Here is a 20033-nt window from a genome sequence, read left to right on the forward strand (position 1 = left end):
ACTTCCAAGCCTCCTCTTTAACTCAGTAACAGCTGTAAAAACAGACACACTCTACTTAATACAGCTGGGAACAAGGAATATTTACCCACTGGCAATGACTAGAAAGCACTAGGCACTGACACCATCTCAGTAAGAATATGGATGTTCAACAACAGGTATTTTTCCCTGGGATTCATTTAAACCTACTCAAAACGTTAACACCATTTCGTGAAGGATAATTGCTACTAATAGAAACTAAAGTTAGATTACTAACATTCCAAATAATTAATAAATTTACTATAGATATCTTTCACAAGGCAAAAGGAATATCTACAACTTATGGTTTGAACCGAGTGAAATTAAAGGCCCATCAATTAAGCTAATTTATTATTTTTTATAGTTGATAGATAGCTGATCTCATGTTCAACTAGATTAGTCACTAAACTGAGGGGTAAAACTGTACTAAGACAGGCTTTAAATGCTCTAAAATTTATTAACAGGAGTTGTATTTATGCCAAACTCCAACATGTAACTTTCTTACCTTTTCCTCACACCTGTAACCTTCACAGACTCAAATCAACCTTTTTGTTTGTTTTTTTACGACACTTAACCCTTGTTTAGGTCAAGAGTCAGGGTCTGCAAAAAGACTTGCTTCAGTGGGAGGAAGTACATAAACTGTCCTCCTGCTTACTGCTGAAAGTTCACATTTCATGCACCTCAGGATCAGAAGAGTGGCAGAGCTATGTATTTAAGTTTTCCTCCCTTAGTTTACGACAAAAATGATGGGCAGCACAACAAGCAGCCCAGGTGCAATGCAGGCCCAGAGTATTCTAAGTCAGTTCATGATACACTTCTTGCTGTCCTGTCATATCAATAGACTTGGTCTAGGAGAGAGTCTAAGTGGGCCTGTTCTTCCTGTCTGTAGCTATGTCAGGCCAGAAGAGCTCTGTCCTTGGGAAGCAGGGGTGTCAGCACCACGAAGCAGCACCCTCAGTCCATCCTGTTGCACCTTCCAAAAATGGACCTGACACAGAGTGGTTTGAGAGACCAGAGAGGGCAAACAATGGTGTGGTTCTGATGCTGCCTCCCTCAGTACCTGAGGACTGTCCTCCACCTCAGCTCCGTACCCACACACATCCCTTGCTGCTCCAGAGGGAGGATCATTTATCTAGGCAAATGGAACAAAGTGGCCTGGGGCCTGCTGCATTAAGCAGCCCCTCTTTCTGAGCAATTTCAGTCCCACTGGCTGCTACTCATCACCTCATTAATATGCTCAACTCGTATAGGAGCTCACAAAATAACCAACAACCACTCATGGAAGGCATGAAATCAACCCATGAGAGACTGAAATAAGAAACTATAGCTGGAAAACAATTTAAAGTCCAGCCAAATTGGTATTAAGGACCAAGAAAGCAAGTGCATTTTGCAAAGTTTCCTCATTTCAAATGGTATTTATTCTTGTTCCAGTCCAGTTCAATTAAGATATAGGTTACAATTTAAGTATCTCAGCACATTTTCTAGTTTACATTTCACAAGACATATAGAAACTTGACGAATACCACAAAACTACAGAATTTAAAAACTTTTTACCAATTTTTTTACCAAAAAGCAAAAGAGAAAATTTCAAAAAATAAAGGCACTATAATACCAACTTCTTCCCTGTATCCCATACTAAAAAGCCTAGGCTTCTTTGCAGAGAAATGTTTAAGAAGGAGAAAGCTCACAATAAGTATTGTCTCCTCAAGAATTTTTCTAGTCAAAGAGCTAAGTTTACATTTTTGCTGGAGCCTAAAGTTTCTACTTGGATGCCCAAATAGACTAATTGTGAGAAATAAAAACAGCCAGAGCCAAACAGCAGGAAAAAACAGCAGTAAGAGATGGCACAGAACTGCAGATGCTAGAAGATGGAGAAATTAAAAACCGAGAAAGAGACACAACTCTGATTTTTACTTGTAACTGTTCCATTAGATCTTTTAGCCACTATGTTGAAGGTATATAGAAGATCTTTCAATATAAAGTTGATAAAAATTGGAACTCAGGTTAATTATCTCCGATCCTGCTCATTCCATAAAAAGGAATACAGAATCTCAAAAACTATACCAAATCACGGATACCTCCAAAAGGCTAAAGACAAATTTAAGTACTAAATAACCACTTCTCTAGCAAAAAAAAAAAAAAAAAAAAGAAACAAAACACCAGAAATTCCATACTGTATTTATAAAGACAACTAAAATAATTTAGCAGATATTGACATATTATTTAATAGCCTCCCTACTACAGAAATTTCACCTGCTATCTGCAAAAAGTCAGATTCCTTCTGACTTCCATTGTGCCTACACATGCCACTGAAGACATTATAACCTGGGGAACTGCTGCATGATGCTTCAAAAAAACCTCTTTTGGTGCTGCAGAAAGCAAGTAATCAACATGGTGTCTTACTCCCTACATGCTATACATTTAAAGAAAGCAACTTCAACCATACAGTGTTAAAACCTAAGTTACCATAATATCTGTAGGGAACCTAAGACAAAGCACTACCAGGTGTGTATAGCCATAAATAAGGCAACTGAAAACACCCTACTGTTTTGAATGCATTGACTTTTAAGAAAAGTAGAATTAACACTGAAAAAAAATTTAAGCTATATGACAGGTATAGTTTATCATTATGTTTGTATCTTGGAAAAAGGACAAATAGAAAAAACTGTATCATCTGCAGGAACTTGAAGACTCAATGAATTTCTATATGGCAACTGACCTGCAATGACATAAAAAGTTTGAATAACGTTCTCCGATAGTTTTCTACACTGTGCTCGCTGACACTAGGAGGCCAGAAATAAGGCACAGTAAAAAGGTACCTACATTTATCTTTAATATAGTTACTCTGCATTAAAATTTTGTAGAAACGTGCCAATTCAAGATCCTTATTGTCTGCACAATCACAATAAGAAATGAGATGTTAATCTATTTAAATGTTTCAAAATATGCCATAGACACTTTGAGTCTTTCATTTCAAATTGAAAACAAGTTTAATTTTATAGAGTATTTCCAAGGAAACAGTACTTTGAACATGATAAACCCAGGTTTCAGATTAATGCAGTTCTGCAAAGAGAGGAAAAGACCAAAAATAAATCAGGCAGTCATTTTGCATACTGCTTGAAACTGTTACTCCTGTAACATTTTGCTTGTGATTCCTCTAATGTTCCTAGAAAGATTCTCATTTACTGACCTCACTCCCACTTTGAGGTTGCACCATTTCATCTTGTGACACTTGTCCCCAAGCACTAGAGCCTTTCTGGGGACCACAGTGTCAGAAAAGAATAGTTGCAAAGAAAATAATATAATGTAAATGCAGGCTACTGTAAAGTTATCATCTATACACTATATTTATGTGAATGAACTTCAGAAGAAAGAAGTAGAAGATTTTGCAAGAAGCTGAGACCAAGGCATTAAATATTGTAAGAAATAGATTTTTAAATTACAATTTTAATTTCTAGCTTGCACCAACAAAGAAATAAAACTTTTGTCACAGTTCCAATACTTCTGACCAGTTAAACACAAACCTCAAACAATTGTATTACACATTTAGTTAATGTTTCTTTCTGTCAGTGTCTGGTATCATACACTCAGGTAAAAAATGAATTACTGCTATAGTTTAAGAAAAGATACACTTGCTGATTCATGACCTGATCTCTTCTTGCAGCTGCTACAATTCAAATGAAGACACTAATGAAAGAAGGATATTTCAGACCTTATCAGATTCTACTCTATACACAAGTACTCTGCTAATAATGCTGCAAGGCCTACTTATATGTAAATAGAGACTGAGTGAAGTTTTGCATGTTGTTTTAACAAATGCCTGTTCTTGTAACAAATAGCTGCCAAAGACGTATTAAAACTATAAAAATAGGTCTTAGGACTGAATAAAGTTTTTACAGTACGTTAGTAACATACAAAACAACCAGCAACTATGTTATATATTTTGTTTATTGGTTTATGCTTTTGTTGAACAAGAAAATGGGTATACTGGATGCTGAAGGAAAAGCTAACTTACTGCAACACAAACAACTTGTAATAAAAAAGTATAGTTTGTGTTTGAAGAACTACACATACATCCTCTAGAAGACAACAAAGCATTTATATTTCACAAACACCACTCAAACACTCTAAAACAGTTCAGGCTCCACCACAGGCACAGGTGTCATGAACACTCAGACTTAATTCTCATGGTATTTTTGTTTTGGATAGTTTTTCCTTTTTTATTTCACCACCTACTTCATCACATACACAACATGTACTACAAGATATTGCCAAAACAACAGATGACTGATTGCATACCCAGTGTTAAAAAACAGCCATAGTATAACAAGTGTCTAAAGCCTTATTAACACTGCTTTACCAAAAACATACTGATTACCTGCATGAATTGCTGTACTAACATTTCATTTTAGTGCAGAACATTTAGCAAAACTCACACGTACTATAAAGCCTGGCCAAAAAGATCTGCATCAGTACCACCACAGCACAGACTAAACAACCCTGCTCGAAGAAGTGTAAGCTTAGTGCTATCTGCTAAAAGAATACAGCCTTTCTAAACTTAGTTTTCACTGTTTCTCCTAGATGGCTTACCACTACCAATGCTTGTTTTCATTCTTCTTTAAAAAAAAAAAAAGGAAGCATTCCAGGCCAGGTTGGAGGGAGTGTTGAGCAACCTGGTCTAGTGGAAGGCGTCCCTGCCCTTGGTGGTGGGGTTGGAACTGGATGATCTTTAAGGTCCCTTCCAACCCAAACCATTCTGTGTTTCTGTGATTTTGTTTTTACAGGGTCTAGAGATACATCTTCCTCAGCTGTTCTAAAAGCACTGATGACTGTCTAGAAGTATGTGGCATTACTATCATTTGCCCATTCTTATTAATTGTATTTACAAATCAATGAAAAAGAACAGACAGAAATTCAAGACACTGAGGACTAAAGTATTCTTCTCACAAGTTCATTTTCCCTGGGAAAGAAACAGGTGTCTCCTGGTGAAAGATTTAAAAACCCAAACAGCTTTTTAAACTAAAATTAATGGGTATAAGCTCGTACCACGACCAAAAGTAGCATTCCCAGTCCCCTTGGTCCAGATTCTGCTTTCTGCTCCAGGTTTCCTACTCTTCTGTTGTTATAGCCATTTATGAAGCAATACAAACAGCCATAGTGGGGAACAAACCTGGATGAAAACTAACTCACTCTGGAGGTCAACTTTTAGAAAATGAATTATCCAATCAGGTTTACCATGAAGCTGACACAGTCACAAACTGGGAGAAGGGACATGAACTCAATGAGTGTTTAGAGACTGCTTCTTCTCATGGTCAGTTTTTTAATTTATTTTTAAGTTAACTGGACATTTCAGTAGAGATGCAGATATAACTTACTATTAGTTAATAGTCCCCTTCCTACCATGCTTTCTAACCTTGGTTCTGTTTCCTATACTTACACCCATTACTCTTCTACTGTTACTGGCTCCAATCGCTCACATCACCATCCACAATGCTCCACATGAACCAAACAAAGCAAAGCAAAAGAGAGTATAAAAGGAGAATATAAATAAATAGAGGCTCTTCGACTATGAAAGACAACATGAAACTAAGAAAGAAAACTGAAGAAATAAAGAACAGGAAATATTTACAAGGCAATAGGACAACTGGCTAGAACTTTTAGCAAAAATTAAAAAAAAAAAGGATAATTATTTCACGTGTCTGTACTGTAGCAGCACGTTAGGACTCCTTGTGCCAAACACGCTACAAATACCAAGACAGTTTTTGTTTGAATGGTATTTTGACCTTACTACTTTTACTGAACTTAATTCTCACTTCCCTTTTTCTCATCCAGTACCATCAGTTATTGACCCTATCACACCATATGGAGGTATCAAAAAGCAACTTTGCTCTTCATCTGCTCTGCAACACCAATTTCCATATCCAGTTCTTCCTTCGTAGTAAACATCGTTTTTTTCACACTTTCTTCAGTGTGTTCATAATGCCCTCAAACTTGGTCATGAACTTCTGCAAAATTAACATATTACACACTTTCAAATTTCTACTCAAGCCAGTTACCCAGCTAGATATATTAAAGAATTTAATGACCTAGGTCATTAGAGTGACAAAACCAATGCTGTACTCAGACAGCCACAAGAAGCCATGCTATATCCATGCCCTAAACAAAAAAACCAGCTGTGCTTCTTCAGAGAAGAATAATTTTTGCCCTGCTACTTTCAGATATGCAAGATCAGATTCCAGGAGCAGCACCTTCAAGTGCTACAGTAGCATGAAAAATGAATCTCCTAGAGTAGGTTTTTAGTAAAGGATTTTTGATGATTTCAGGCAAGTCATGCTAAGTACAGCACACAAGTAAGAATGCTGTTAGACATACTATATATGTACATATATATGTACAATATAGTACATGGACCAAATACTTTAAGCTGAGTTTATTTAAAAAAATAAATAGAAGTAGTAAAGGCTACTACCAAAGGGAAATCCAAACAAACGCCACTAAATTATCCATTGACATTTATGAAAGTCGGAAGCTGTACTTCAGCCTACAGATAGGTATCTGAATTGCCTTGGGTAGTCTAGGATTTATTTTAAACACTACCACAAAATTCAGCTGTACTACTTCCACAACTAGGCTTAGACCTTGAGAACACTGATTTTGCAAGTAAGGCATTTTAGCTAGCTGACCCTATTAATTACATGCTGGTCTTCTATAGACACAGTATTCCTGAACTCTGTTGCCATTACCAGATGACAAGAAGGAAAAAAAAAAGGTAAAAATGTACCTGGAGCAAGCCAGGTGAAACACAACAGGTGGTGAAAAAGAACTAATAAATCCAAATAGACACAAACTAGTTTCTATAGTCCTATTTCTCTGCATTAAATTCCCCAGTTTACTTATTATGAAAAAATTTATTAGTTTGAATGCAAGGTAACAGTGAACTTTAAGAGATTCATCCTGCATCATCCTGAAAACAGGGTCTAGAGATACACATTTAACATCCAGTGAGGTTCCACATGTTGACTCCTGGTCTTTATCAGCCAAGCTACATTTGGCTTTGGCTCTGTGTACAGCTACCATACTATCTTACATAATGAAAAAAATTAACATCTCAGCTCATTATGCAGCTAATGTTTCATAAAGTCACATTAAATAAAGCTCACAAGGCCGAAGCAAGGATGAGGCAGTATTAACTGAAAAAAGTACACCTCCATTTTTTAAGCAAACTCAGCAGGCAACTTCACAAGTCCTAGCTATGCACATCTCACAAGTAACCATTTAAACACAAAACCTTGGAAAAACTTTACTCACTGATGTTTTCCCACTTTTGCAGGATTGCCTTAAGTGGTCTACTGAATTAAAAAATACTAAAATCCAACACAAAGTATCTAAGGTGAAGTGTTAGAGGAGCTATGTAAAATGACACATGCACCCATGTGGCACTTTTTGAAAACCATCACTTCAAAAAAGCTAGCTTCCAAACTAAGTAGGCAGAAACCTACTTCAAGAAGAGACACACCACTAGCAAGTCACAATACGACCCTCTCCTTAACCCACAGCAGCAAGGTAATTTTTAGAAAATATTCCTAAAATAAAAAACAAAAACAAAAAACTAAGAAACACCCCCCCCAAAAAAAAAAAATAAAGATGTTCCTAAAATCAGTAGCAGAACGTTACTTGAAAAACTAATTTCTACCCTTGCAATTTAGAAATAATTAGGTCTTCACAGTGTGACAAAAGTAGCTACAGATGTTAAGTTTTTCATAGCAAAGAACTCTCCTCCCAGGGATAACTTTTGAGAACAGAAATAACAACAAACTCATATATGCCCCTACAAAGCTGCAGCAGTACTGAGAAGCTGTTCTTTCAAAATAACACTATGCAATACTGTAAGGAAAACAAAGAAGTTTGAATACTGTTTCTGACTTACAGAAGGCTTACAGGATGCTGGGAAAATGAAAGAAACAAACTGCAGCCAGACAAAGAAAAGACAAAGGTACTGAATTTCATCCACAGGTTTTTTTCTCTCAAGATTTATTTTCACAACAGGCCATAAGCACCTGCAACATGCTTGTACAGTACCTAGAACAGGGACAGTCAGTCCTGACTAGAACCTTGAAGTAGAACCAACATACTACAGCACATCAGAAAGCAGTCCTACAGTGTATCAGAATTAACACACATCCTCTACCAAAAGCAGCGAAGGATGGAAAGGAATTAAAATGCTCTAGCAAAGATCCCATTAGCACTTCAAGACTTTCCCAGGTGAGATTCTATCTGCCTCAGCAGTCTTAAAAGCATGTATCACTTGTGCTTCAACAGATTCATAATTCAGATGGATTAGGGGAAGCAGCAGCTTCTTACTCATCAATTCTTGTTCTTTCCGTAAGGTGACAAATTCCCAGGCACCTACTCAGAATATTCCCCTTTATCCTTATTACTGTTCATCAACAAGTAGCCTTAAGAATAACTTTCTGTTTCAAAATTGATATGACATCCATGAAAAAATTACACTGAGGAAGTATGTTGGCTTGCTACATGCCCTAAAAATCACATGAAAGCCTGTTAATCCATATAGCCAAAACCCAACATCTTTAAAGGTAACAGCAGGGTCAAACTGGTCATTCAAACCCTAACTTTTTTGTCAAGAAAAAAATGAGATGATGTTTTGGTATTTATTGTGTACACTGATTTGTGGACAATAAATACCTCAATCAACTCTCTTAAAACAATCAACTACAAGAGCGCAATTTCTCAAGAATAAGGAATCAAGCTATATAAAGTGGTAAAATATGAAAATAAGTTCTGATACCAAAGACATCTGTTGACTGAAAGATGATGTGAGGCACTATTTCAATAAATAATTAATTAATAATGGACTCTGCTTACCCATCTCTTCCCTTACTGACAATCTTAACTTCAAAATAGTAGATGCCACAGGCTGCAGGTATAGGATGTGTAGCTCGAACAGAAGCAGCATCTTTCGGAGTTTTTCCATGACCTGAAAAACAAGAGCATTCAAAACAGACAAAAAACTTATTTTAGTTAATTGCAGAGGGTGACTCAAAGGTATGCACGCCAACTACTCAAAACAAAAGGCTTATGCAACGAGCAAACAGTATACACTATTCTAATCAACCTGATTTTTATGCTGGAGTATTTTCTTTCAACATTACATTTGCATTGCAAGCACCTCCATTGCAACTAAGCATGCTATAAGAAGTTCTGGATATACTATTCCAAAAAGGTCCTACAACTATTTGAAGGGAAACCAGGAAAAAGTTTCACCACTCTAAGTAACACGATTGACAAAAGGCCACCTGTGTTTGAAAGAACTGTATGATTTCTCAGACCCACAGGGCTTACTTATTTTTATAGACCGAAACATGACATAAGAGAGTTTAATCTAATGCTCAGTACTTCTGAATCTACAAGTTACTGAAGACACTTCATTTCTAACATCCTCCAGAATAAACATCAGTCATTATACAGAACATACTACTCATAATTAATTTCCATGTTCAGAATGTTGTTTCAGGACAGCATTAAGCCTTACAGCCTGCAACTGAGCTCACGCAGCTCCTACTCCTTTTTCTTATTAGGCTCACTATACATTAGCTCTGCCACAGTAACGCCCAATGTCAGCTCCTGTCTACTCTCAGGATTTTCAACCTCAACCCAAGAGCTGCTGCACTCCACTAAGACTAACCTTCTGAATGTGTCATCCTCTTCACAGCCCTTTCCAAAGGCAACCTGGAAACAGGCTTTTGACCAGATGACTTCTTTTAGCAACAACCTGCTCAAGCAAGCACAGTGTCTCCCAGATACACCCAAATTCCTCAACTTCTGTGTGATGGTCATGTATGGCGCCATTGGACATAGTTTAAAAAAATTTAAAGAACAAGATGGAAAAGTATATTGGATCCTGGCAAGAGGTAAAATAATTCAGTAAGATGGCAACCAGGAACAGGCTGTCACTGCCATAAGAAAAATTCACGCAGATCCCATGCCTACTCTTCATGTGGATCTGTAGCATGATGGAAAAACTGCCTATTTTGAGCGTGCTGTACCAATCACTTGTGCTGCAGCACTCCAGCTGTCATTTCTAGTCCAGACAGGGAGGCCTACTGCACCTGCATAGCAACTGATCTGCATATGCAAAAATCCCACATCCAAACACACTCCTTCCAGGGGCATTAACACCAGCATTACTGCTCAGGCTCAGATTAACCATGTCTCAGGTGTAGCAAGTCAGGTCACACAGCAAAGAAGAAACTGCAGGAGAATAACAGTGTAGGCAGGCAGAAAGATCATGCCCAGCTGGCCCACAGTACAAAACCTCTAAGGGCAGAGGGTCAGGGACTGACCTGTACAGAACTTCTGAGCACAGTGCTCCCTTGTGCAAATGCTCATAGAACTGTCAGTGCTTATCAGCCTGCAGAGCCAGCACCCACCAGCTCCTAACAAATGGCACATGCTCAGCCAGGGAGAACTCTCACCATGGCCACACCGGCAATCAAAACTTCACTAGCACACCACAACTTCTTCACCCACTGACATTAGGTTTAACCTACCAAGTTTTTTCCGATGTCAGTAGTTCACCCCAGTGTGCTACTACCTAAAGGCAAGTGGCCAACCACCTTCCTTCTCTGGGTACAAATCCATTGCTCGCTTCAGTATGTCACTAGTACTACTAATTATTTTGTAGAGAGATCCTTTGATCACCTCACAGGTTTGACAGTGTTAAGCTTATTGCCTACTTTCTACATGTTGATTTCTGATATATCACATGAGGAAATAATAGTAATTTACTCCTCCATACACAATATGTTTGTTTTATTGTTCACTACTTTAAAGTTATTTCCTCAGGCTGTGACAACTAGTGTAATAACTAAGTACATAATCTTAGTTAGAGCTTCCATGGGTTTGCTTGGTTTTCAAATGCTGGTAGATCACTATTTAGCTATTACAGATTATTATGCCTAAGTATGTAGAAATCCTTCAGCTAAAAGGGCAGAACATTGAACTCCTAAGACATCTCTTCAATTCAAAAAGGTCTGATTAAACAATGTGCTGAGGGAAGGTGGGGGGAAGGAAAAATACTTTCTTTTCAAATGTCTTTAGGTTTTTACTTTAAAATAGACTGCAAAGAAGTTCCCTTGGTTACTCCATGCACTTGACAATCTGTGTAGTTTCAGCCTGAGTCATTCTCCTTATTTGGGAAAGTCTTCCACATAGAAAAGACTAAAGCAGTAGGAACCAGCCAAATATTATTGAAAATGTAAATCTACTACCCAGCAGACTTAGCTTTGTGAAATCACAATCAAAGTGTTTGGAAACAATACCTATTGAAGGTACTCTTAGCACCTCCTCTTGAAACTCCCCTTCTCCCACCTCCTCCCCCAGTCCAGGCATTTATTTGCAAGGACATACCAGGAACCAGATTGATTAGCTGATCGGGCTTTAAGAAACCTACCAGATTTTTTTAAGCAGCAGATCAGTTCCTTGATCCAGTTCACAACACAGCCACACACAGCTGTCACACTGCAAATAAGAGGTCACCATAGGGGCAGAAGTAACAGGATACCTTACCAGTATTGCCAAACACTTCATGTGGTGAAGCAACACAGTTGGGGAAGTCAGTGCCCAAAACTACTTTCATCCCATTAAAACAGAAGACACACTAAATTTAGAACTGCTGTCCTTTTAACATAATCTCCTATGAATCAATTTTACTAGTTGAGCATACTACTTTTATTTGTACTTACACACAATTAATATGTCTAAGAGAAGACTCATCATCAAGCAGTTAACTACTTTCCAATATTCCAAATACCTCTACACTGTCTTAATGTGGCAGTTGAGTCTTTCAGTACTACCAAGCTACACTGAATTATGTCTGGACTCAAGAGATGCTAGTTCATCAGCCCTCTTTGAAACAAGAAAGTGCCTCTTAACTGAACAGTTAGCTGAACTGCAAAATTTCTTACCAAAGGATACTATAGATGTTAGTGTTTAAGAGGACACTGCGCAAGCTTCTAGAACCAAAGTTAACTGAGACACTGCCTTGAGTTCAGAATGTCCTTCTGCTGGAAACCAAGAGGGGAAACACACATACACCATTTATGCCCAACATGTTTTTAGATTTTTTCATAGGCACTCATGACCACTGTCACCAATGGGACTCGAGCTGAGTGGCCTATTAGCTTGATGTCTTATACTACTCCACATTCTTTGGTAACCTGAATTCTCACTTCCTTGCTCCTGAATAAAAAAGAACTTCGACACCCAACTCTGAACTTCTGAATCGGAGGTTCCAAACACCCGAAGTAGATCACACAAATACTGCCCAATGTTTTGTCAAAACAGACCCCTTTCATAGTCACAAGCTAGAGGTTGAGTATTTAAAAGAACACTTTTGAAGTATGTCTTATTTAACACTAAAGATTTTCAGCATTAGAAAGAGAACTCTGAAAACAGATGCACTGGGGCAGAGAAGGGAAAACAGGTCTATGAAGCTTGAACTTTACACTGTAAACCATAGAGAAGTTCAATTACCAGAACTGTTTTCACTTGGGCTTTCATTTGAAGCGCTTGACAACCATGAGCTGACCATGCTTTATTTCATTTTTTAATTCACACTGATGATTTTTAGTAAAAGTAGTATCGTCACTTCTTTAACAAAATTACAGTGAAATTAATCTAAATTTAAATTCCATCTACTTGAAAAAAAGCTAATTCAGATAAAAACATGTTCAGGGAAGCCATCTGTGCTTTCAAAGAAGATAATCTTTGAACCTAAATCTAAGCGTATAATGCATATACCTCAAATAGTCCAAGAGACATCTATGGGAGCACCTACCTAGACAAAAGTAAGCGTGTTTATCCAGTTTAAATCCTTAAATGAAGTTTACATAAGCCGAACTGCAGTTATTTCCAACAGGCGGTTCAATGACTTGCTCACACTGCCAAAAATAAAATAATCAAAGCCTAATCTTCTGTTGAATTCATTAGGAAAGTTTCACTGAGACAAGAATGGAACAGGCTGCCCAGGTAAGTGGTTGAGTCACCATCCCTGGAGGTATTTACAAAACCTGTAGATGTGCCACTTGGGGACACAGTTTAGTGGTGGACTCAGCAGTACTGAGTTTGTGGTTAGACTCAGTGTTCCTAGAGCTCTTTTCCAAACTAAGTGATTCTATAATTCTAAGAAAAAAAACCCAAAATACACAAATTACTAATTTTACTGTAACTTTTTCCCCAGTTTAAAAAAAGCAAGACATCTCAGAGCTACAAGGGTGTCCAAAACAGGCAAAATGTGCTGAATGTACCTGAGTGTTTTCTGCCAGAAAAAATTGACACCACCCCTGTACCACTGAGTGACAACACCGAACTATTAGTATAGCATCCTCTTCATTTTCCAACAGAAAATGGAACGCACAGTTTGCACTGAAAAACAGTTTATTTTTGGTTTTTTTGTTTGGCACTACAGATAGTTCAAAGGCAACTGCACTGTAAATAAATGTCTGGCTAAGATTTCCTGGCCTGTGATACATTAGAAAAAGTTCATGCAATGGCAGTTTACTCAAAATTGCATAACTTTCTTCAGCTTTTTTGGACAATTGTCACAAGACTAATTTGAATGAAATTTCTATAGGAGTTTCCATGATTTTAGCACAAGTGATTTGGTCTGTTTACCTAACTCTTTATATAGTTTCTTCCATGGTTACAAATCCACACCGCGTCTGTGTTTTTATCTCCTCATACTACACAGTATAGATCACTATCTGCTGGAAACATAAGTTGTCTGTCTAGTGGACCTTTCATATTACACACAGCATTTATGAAAACCCTGTTTTTCAACAGGATCCATGTGTTAATTCTGAATATTTTAGAAATACGTAGGAATATTTTTAAAGATGTCTTGCCTTCCTAGCTATGTAATTTTGTGCAGTAACTGCTTTACATGTAGCATGCATTTATGCTTTCTTTACCACTTACCTACAGCTCAGAGCTGTAAATATTATAATTAAGTGAAATGACATCAATTTTTTTCCTGATACTGTTTTTCAATGTCTCCCATACAAAGGTACACCACAAACAACAGGCAGTAAGACCGTGTTAGCTTTCTGTCAGCTTGCACAGCTAACTGGCAGCAACACAAAAATGTATGTCTGTCCATGTGAAAAATAAAAATACTCTAGGTATGATCTTTCATATATTTACAGTATCACTGATGCCACTGTATGTATTTCATACCTAGATTTTGGCAAAGCCACCTATTCTGCTAAACAGAAACACCTCCCTGTGTAAATCTTCCAAGTAACACTATGATTCTGAGAAAGAACACAAAAAAGCACTGACTCTTGGGTTTTGTTGACCTTAACAAAATCTAAAGAGCTTTTATCCTGATGCTAGACTATATTATTTTTTTTTTAACCTCCACCACTTGATCAATGCCTGGTTTTGTGGCAGTTTTCATTTTTAAGCACTCTGTAGGATGCTTGCAAAAATCTTCAGGCCCAGAAATGCAGTACACAAAACATCACAGCTCCAGTGCGTAGAAACAGACATCTACTGCAGTTCATGTTTCCATACAAGTTGTCCACTGGTAAGCAGGAAAATGAAAGGAATCTTCAGAAACTGCATCGAGAGGACCATCATTCCTCTCACAAACCAATGAAACAAAAGTATCACTGCTGACAACACATCAGAACATTAAAATTATGAAGCTACCTACATGAAAAATAACTTTGAAAGCTTTTGCTCTTATTGCTCCTCTCCACACATTTTTTCAGTATCCCCAACACATCCAAGGTGAAGGCAAAGCACTGCTGTTAACACTTTCTGCCTCCTATCAGTCACAGAACAGGGGCAAATTATTCAAGAAAAACAGTTCTAAAGCCAGAAATCTATAGAGGCAGAAGAGAAAATTTAAGTGTACATGGCACAGTAATAGAAAATAGTAAGAATTGCTTTAGGTTACTGGCTTCTTTGGACAGCCCTATCTTTTTCCTTGAGTATTTTGGTCAAGAATACAACAGTTCTTTATCCCTGCTCAATATATGATTCATATTTGCTTTCAACAAAAACATCCACCATTCTTCCACTACTACTTAGGTAACTTCAGAAGCACTGAAGTGCCAATATTACAAAAGAAGATACTGTGAGCACTTTCTTTTGAGAACTGATTTGCAGAAACACTACTCCACAGTGCTTAAGCACATTCTTACTTGCTGTCTTCCCTTATTCTCATGGAAGCTCCTCATTTTCTTCCTTTTTATTGTATTCTTAGGGCTGAAGGATCCAGGAGGCAGAAAAGGCAGGGGATGTTTAGCGTGCTTTCCCCCGGTTCTCCTGGAGAAATGCTGATACCATTCACTGCTTAGCCAAGTTAGCAACTCCAGGTGCCAGGCTGGTAACATAAACATGGAGTTGCCCTAACAGCCACCTTCATTAAATTACCCAGAAGAAAAGAGGGGACACTTAAGAAGCCATTTATTCCCATCTGCACTTAGGAAAAAGAAAATCACAGACATGTTATATTGGCACCTCTCCTTTCCAGAGTCCTCTGGGCTAACCTACGAACTCTCCAACCTTCAGCACTTACCATTATTTAAGAGCTAGAGTAAAGGTTAGAACCTACTAACTGTGCTTTATGACTTCTGTAATTTCTTTGAGGTAATGATTTTCTTTTTTTTAACACCATGGCAAAGGAGTTAAGTGAGGAAAAAAGCACAAGGAAAGCTTGAAAATATACTTCTGCAATAACACTGAGAGATCAGAGAGGTTTGACCTCTAAATTCTAGCTCATGAGGAAAAGAAGCTGGCCAAAGCAAAACAAACCAGCAGAAGGACGTGATAGCCACTAAGCTATGATCATCTTAGAAGGAAAAAAAACAAAACCAAAACCAAACAACCCACTGCCACTAAGCACCAGAAAATACAAAATGTTTCTAAAAATACAAGGTCACAAAACACTGAACAAAAGCCAGGAAATGCAGAGTTCAGTATTAAATTACACATCCTTAAATCACTTGGTGCCTCCCAGAAACCCCCTCTATAGTCATAAAGCTCCTTTATCATTTTTATACAGTGCATTAAACTTAGCATTTTTAACAGAGTATTTTGTGTATAATAATAAAACCTCTCTATTAAAAAAAAAAGTCTTCTAGAGTACATTTAATCCTTTCGTGGCAGCCAAATCCTGCCATGTGTTTGTGTTGCCGTTTTCCTCCTCCGATTAAACAGTAACATGTTTGTCAAGATTTCCCTTGAATTTCTCCACTGCAAACTCTGAGAAAGGGTAATTGCACGGTTGTTTTTTTCCCCTCCCACTACGTTCATTTGACTACAGACTGACAAAAGATCCAGTTCTTCACAGCCAACTCAGAAGTGGCTTTGAATCCACAACACTTCTACTTTAGGACTTTGGGCCTAGAACACCAGATGTGTCTGTGTTTTTTCAGGTCAGAGCGTGCGCTTATGTTTCCAGGTTTTATGACATTTCTTAACAATCAACTCAAGTTTTTCTGCTAATGCCTCTCACTGATGGTTTTTTTTAATACAAAAGCATACTCTTGTTTTTTACCTTTTCTTTGAAAATCTGTAACTTTAACTGTGAAACGTCTAGGCAGAAAGTTATAGTGACCTTTATTAATATAAGTTCTATTGTCGTTCCTTCCCTCAAATCACTGTGCAATAGTTAGGCAAGACTATTACCAGTGACTTTAAAGTCATTTTTTTCACAGTTTAAAAATAAACCGTGTTTTTCTCAGTGCTTTCCCCTCCCGTCATTTCCGTGTTCAATAGCTTAACGCTTGCTGCTCTTAACTCCATTTAACCCTTGCTCTTCTCGAGAGGGGGAAAAAAAACCAACAGCCACTTCTTTTTCTCGCTCATTACCATAAACAGGACACGTCACGCCAGGCGTCCTTTATTCTCCTGCCTCCGACCCAAACGTTCTGGCGATACCTGAATCCACGGAGGAAGTCTCGGAGTTTACATAATGCCCACTCCAGAAGCATAAGGAGGCGGGGGCGGCCCCTTGTGTCCCCCCCCCCCCCCTTCCCCGCACGGCGACAGAAACGGGGGGGAGGGGAAAGGAGAGAAAAATAAACCTGAAATAAGGAAAAACAAGCCCCTTATCTCCACGCTGCGGGGGGAAATTTAGGGGATCGGAAAACAGGGAAGAAGGAGGGAGAGGAGCGTGTGTTATTTCCTGTTATTGTTACTCCTGTGCCCACTCCCGTTGGAGGGGTCGGGCAGCCCCCGGCCCCGGGGGGGGACAAGGGGTGTCGCGGCGGTCCGGGCCGCCCCTCCTCACCTTTGTAGTGCACCCGCAGGTTGTTCTGCGAGAGGCCGATGTAACTGAATTTGTCCTTCGGGCTCCAGGAGCGAGGCAGCGGCGTCTCCTGCTCGTCCACGGCTGGGTAGAGCCTCTTCAGCCGCCGCTTCAGCTCCTTCTCCTGCTCGTTCAGGGCCGGGTCTCCGTGCGGGAACGGCGCCGGGGCGCTGGAGCCGCTCCCCGCCGGCAGGCCCAGCGCGGCGCCCGCACCGCCGCCCCCCGCGGCCGCGGGCCCGCTGCTGCCGGCCGTGGCGGTGGCGGGTGGCGGCGGCGCCGCGGTGGCCGGAGGCGGCGGCGGCGGGTGGAGCAGGAGCGCGGCGGCCGGAGCGGGGCCGGGGCTGGCGGCGGCGGAGGGGATCCCCGGCACCGGCGGGGGAACGGCGGCCGCCAAGGGGAGCTGCGGCGGCGGCTGTTGTTGCTGCTGCTGTTGCCCGGACATCCCGGCTCCGGCCTCCTCCTGCTCCTCCGCCGCCACCTCCCGCGGCGGTCGCGACTGTCACCGGACGGGCCCGGGGGCGGAGCGACGGGCAGGCCCGCGGCCGTGCGGAGCGCGGGTCACCCCCACAACCGGAGCGTCTCGGAAGAAAACGGGGGGTGGGGTGGGGGAGGGCTGGCGATGACGGCCGCCGGTGGAGGTGCCCGATGGGAGCGAGGGGCGTCGCGGGGCGCGGCGGGGCCGGGGGCGAGGCGGGGAGAACGGCGGCGGCGGCGGCGCCGGGCGGAAGCGGGAGGCGGGCGGGGAGCGGGCGCCGCGGCGGCGGGGCTGGCTCGGCCCCCAGCCCCTCCTCCGGTCGGGGGCGCGCCCGGCGCGCACACGGTCCGCCCGGCCCCCGGCGCGCCCCCGCCGCCGCGCGCCCCCGAGTCAGCTGAGCCCGCGGCCCGGCCCCGCCTCCTCCGCGCGCGCGCGACAGGGCGGGGCCTCCGCCCCTCGGCGGGCGCGAGGCGCGGAGGGAGGGGCGCGAGGTGGGAGAGGGGGGATTGCAGGGGAATTAAACTGGCGACGCCCGCGGGTTCCCTTGGATCTGGTGCTGGAGTGATCGGTACGGTCTAAAGCTGTTGCAGGGCGCGCTGGCGTGACCCGGACTGTCGCAAGCTTTTCTCCAGCAGGAAGTCTGACCGACCCCCCGAGGGTAGTGGGGAAAGGGACGCTGACCCTCAGTGGGTTACTGAAGGGTGTTGTCGCCGAGGGCCAGTCACCCAGTCACATGGTGACTGCCACCTCACTATGAAATGGCATCAGATTATGCATCATGGCATCAGATTATGCCGCTGGAGAGTTTTGTCCAAATGTTTCTTGAACTCTGTCGGGCTTGGTGCTGTGACCACTTCCCTGGGGAGCCTGTTCAAGTGCCCAGCCACCCTCTGGGGGAAGAACCTTTTCCTCATCTCTACCTGAAAACTCCTCTGACTCAGCTTCGTGCCGTTTCCTCGACTCCTGTCACTGACATTTCAGTCATGAGACTGTAATGATAATTCTCCTCTCGGTGTTGACCTGGGCACATCAGACCTGCTGAAAAGTTTTCTTGTAACCCGGACCTGTTGAAAGGTGTTCTCTGGGACAAAGTCAAGCTGACCCTCAGAGGGGTAATGGGGAGAAAGACATTAACCCTCAGTGGGTTAATGACCAAATGGGGTGACTATCCAGAGTCCAACAGGGATTGTCCCCTCCTGAGGAAATTAAACAGCCATAATGCTGACCCCTTTCCTCCCAGTATGACCTGGGCTCATAACAGTTGGCATGACCCACGAGCAGTGGCAGATCAAATTACCATTCTTGTAAAAGAATGTAAACTACACACGTATATGTATGTACATACAAATATATATATGTAAACACCAGTTATTCAGTGTCATTTCACTCACAGATCACCCCGAGTGATCTATTAACAAGAACCTCAGTCACCCTGCCTTCAGGTGCGGGTCATAACATTAAGTTGGAGAAGAAGGAGAAGGAGGCATCACAGTGGGTTCTGCCGCCATTGGGGATGATTGGGGATGGTGGGTGGGGAAAATAGATGGAGACAGGCTGGTGTGTGGTGCCGGGGAGGCTGTGCCTCCTGACAGGCACGATGCAGGTCTGCTGCCCATACCTTGTGTCCAGCCCGACGGTTAGTAAAGGGAAATGCCACTGAGAGCATTTCCCAGAGGTCGGAAAGCTTGGGAATGCCTCAGCTCAGGAAGACAGGAGGAGCTGTGCAGTTTTTCTGAGGGGGTTTTCTTCGGAGCCTGTTTTCCTTCTTTGGTTTGTGTGTGGCAGGGTGGTTTTATTTGTGTTTAATGTCATTGGTTATTCAGTGGTTGCCCACACTAATATATTCACATGGCAGCAGTGAAAGAGAAATGGTTTACAGATTGGCAAGCTTGCCTTGGAAAACATCAGAAAAAGAAGGGCATGTCACTGGCAAGTCTAAAACCTGTGTCCAGTTGTGGGCTCCTCAGTACAAGAAAAACAAGAAGCTTCTGGATAAGGTTCAGCAGAGGTCACAAAGATGATAAGGGGTCTGGAGCATCTCTCTTATGAGAAAAAGCTGAGGGAGCTGGGCCTGTTTAGTCTGGAGAAGAGTGAGAGGGGATCTCATTAATGCATGTAAATATCCCAAAGGTGGGTGTCAAGAGCATGGTGCCAGATTCTTTTCAGTGGTGCCCAGCAACAAGACGAGGAGCAATGGCCATA

General features: G+C 41.3%; 1 protein-coding gene across 1 annotated transcript in view; it reads right to left on the bottom strand.

Annotated features, from left to right (window-relative positions):
* Positions 1–18042, bottom strand: part of RANBP9 (RAN binding protein 9) — a 39074-nt gene extending 21032 nt beyond the window's left edge. Inside the window, exons 1-2 of the mRNA XM_048308282.1 lie at positions 17339–18042; positions 8902–9013 (exon numbers count right to left, since the gene is read on the bottom strand). Coding sequence (XP_048164239.1) covers positions 8902–9013; positions 17339–17798 — 572 coding nt within the window. The 5' untranslated portion in view covers positions 17799–18042. The remainder of the gene's footprint in view (positions 1–8901; positions 9014–17338) is intronic.
* Positions 18043–20033: the final 1991 nt, after the last annotated feature.

This window comes from Corvus hawaiiensis, chromosome 1, assembly GCF_020740725.1.
Source record: "Corvus hawaiiensis isolate bCorHaw1 chromosome 1, bCorHaw1.pri.cur, whole genome shotgun sequence".
NCBI lineage: Eukaryota > Metazoa > Chordata > Aves > Passeriformes > Corvidae > Corvus > Corvus hawaiiensis.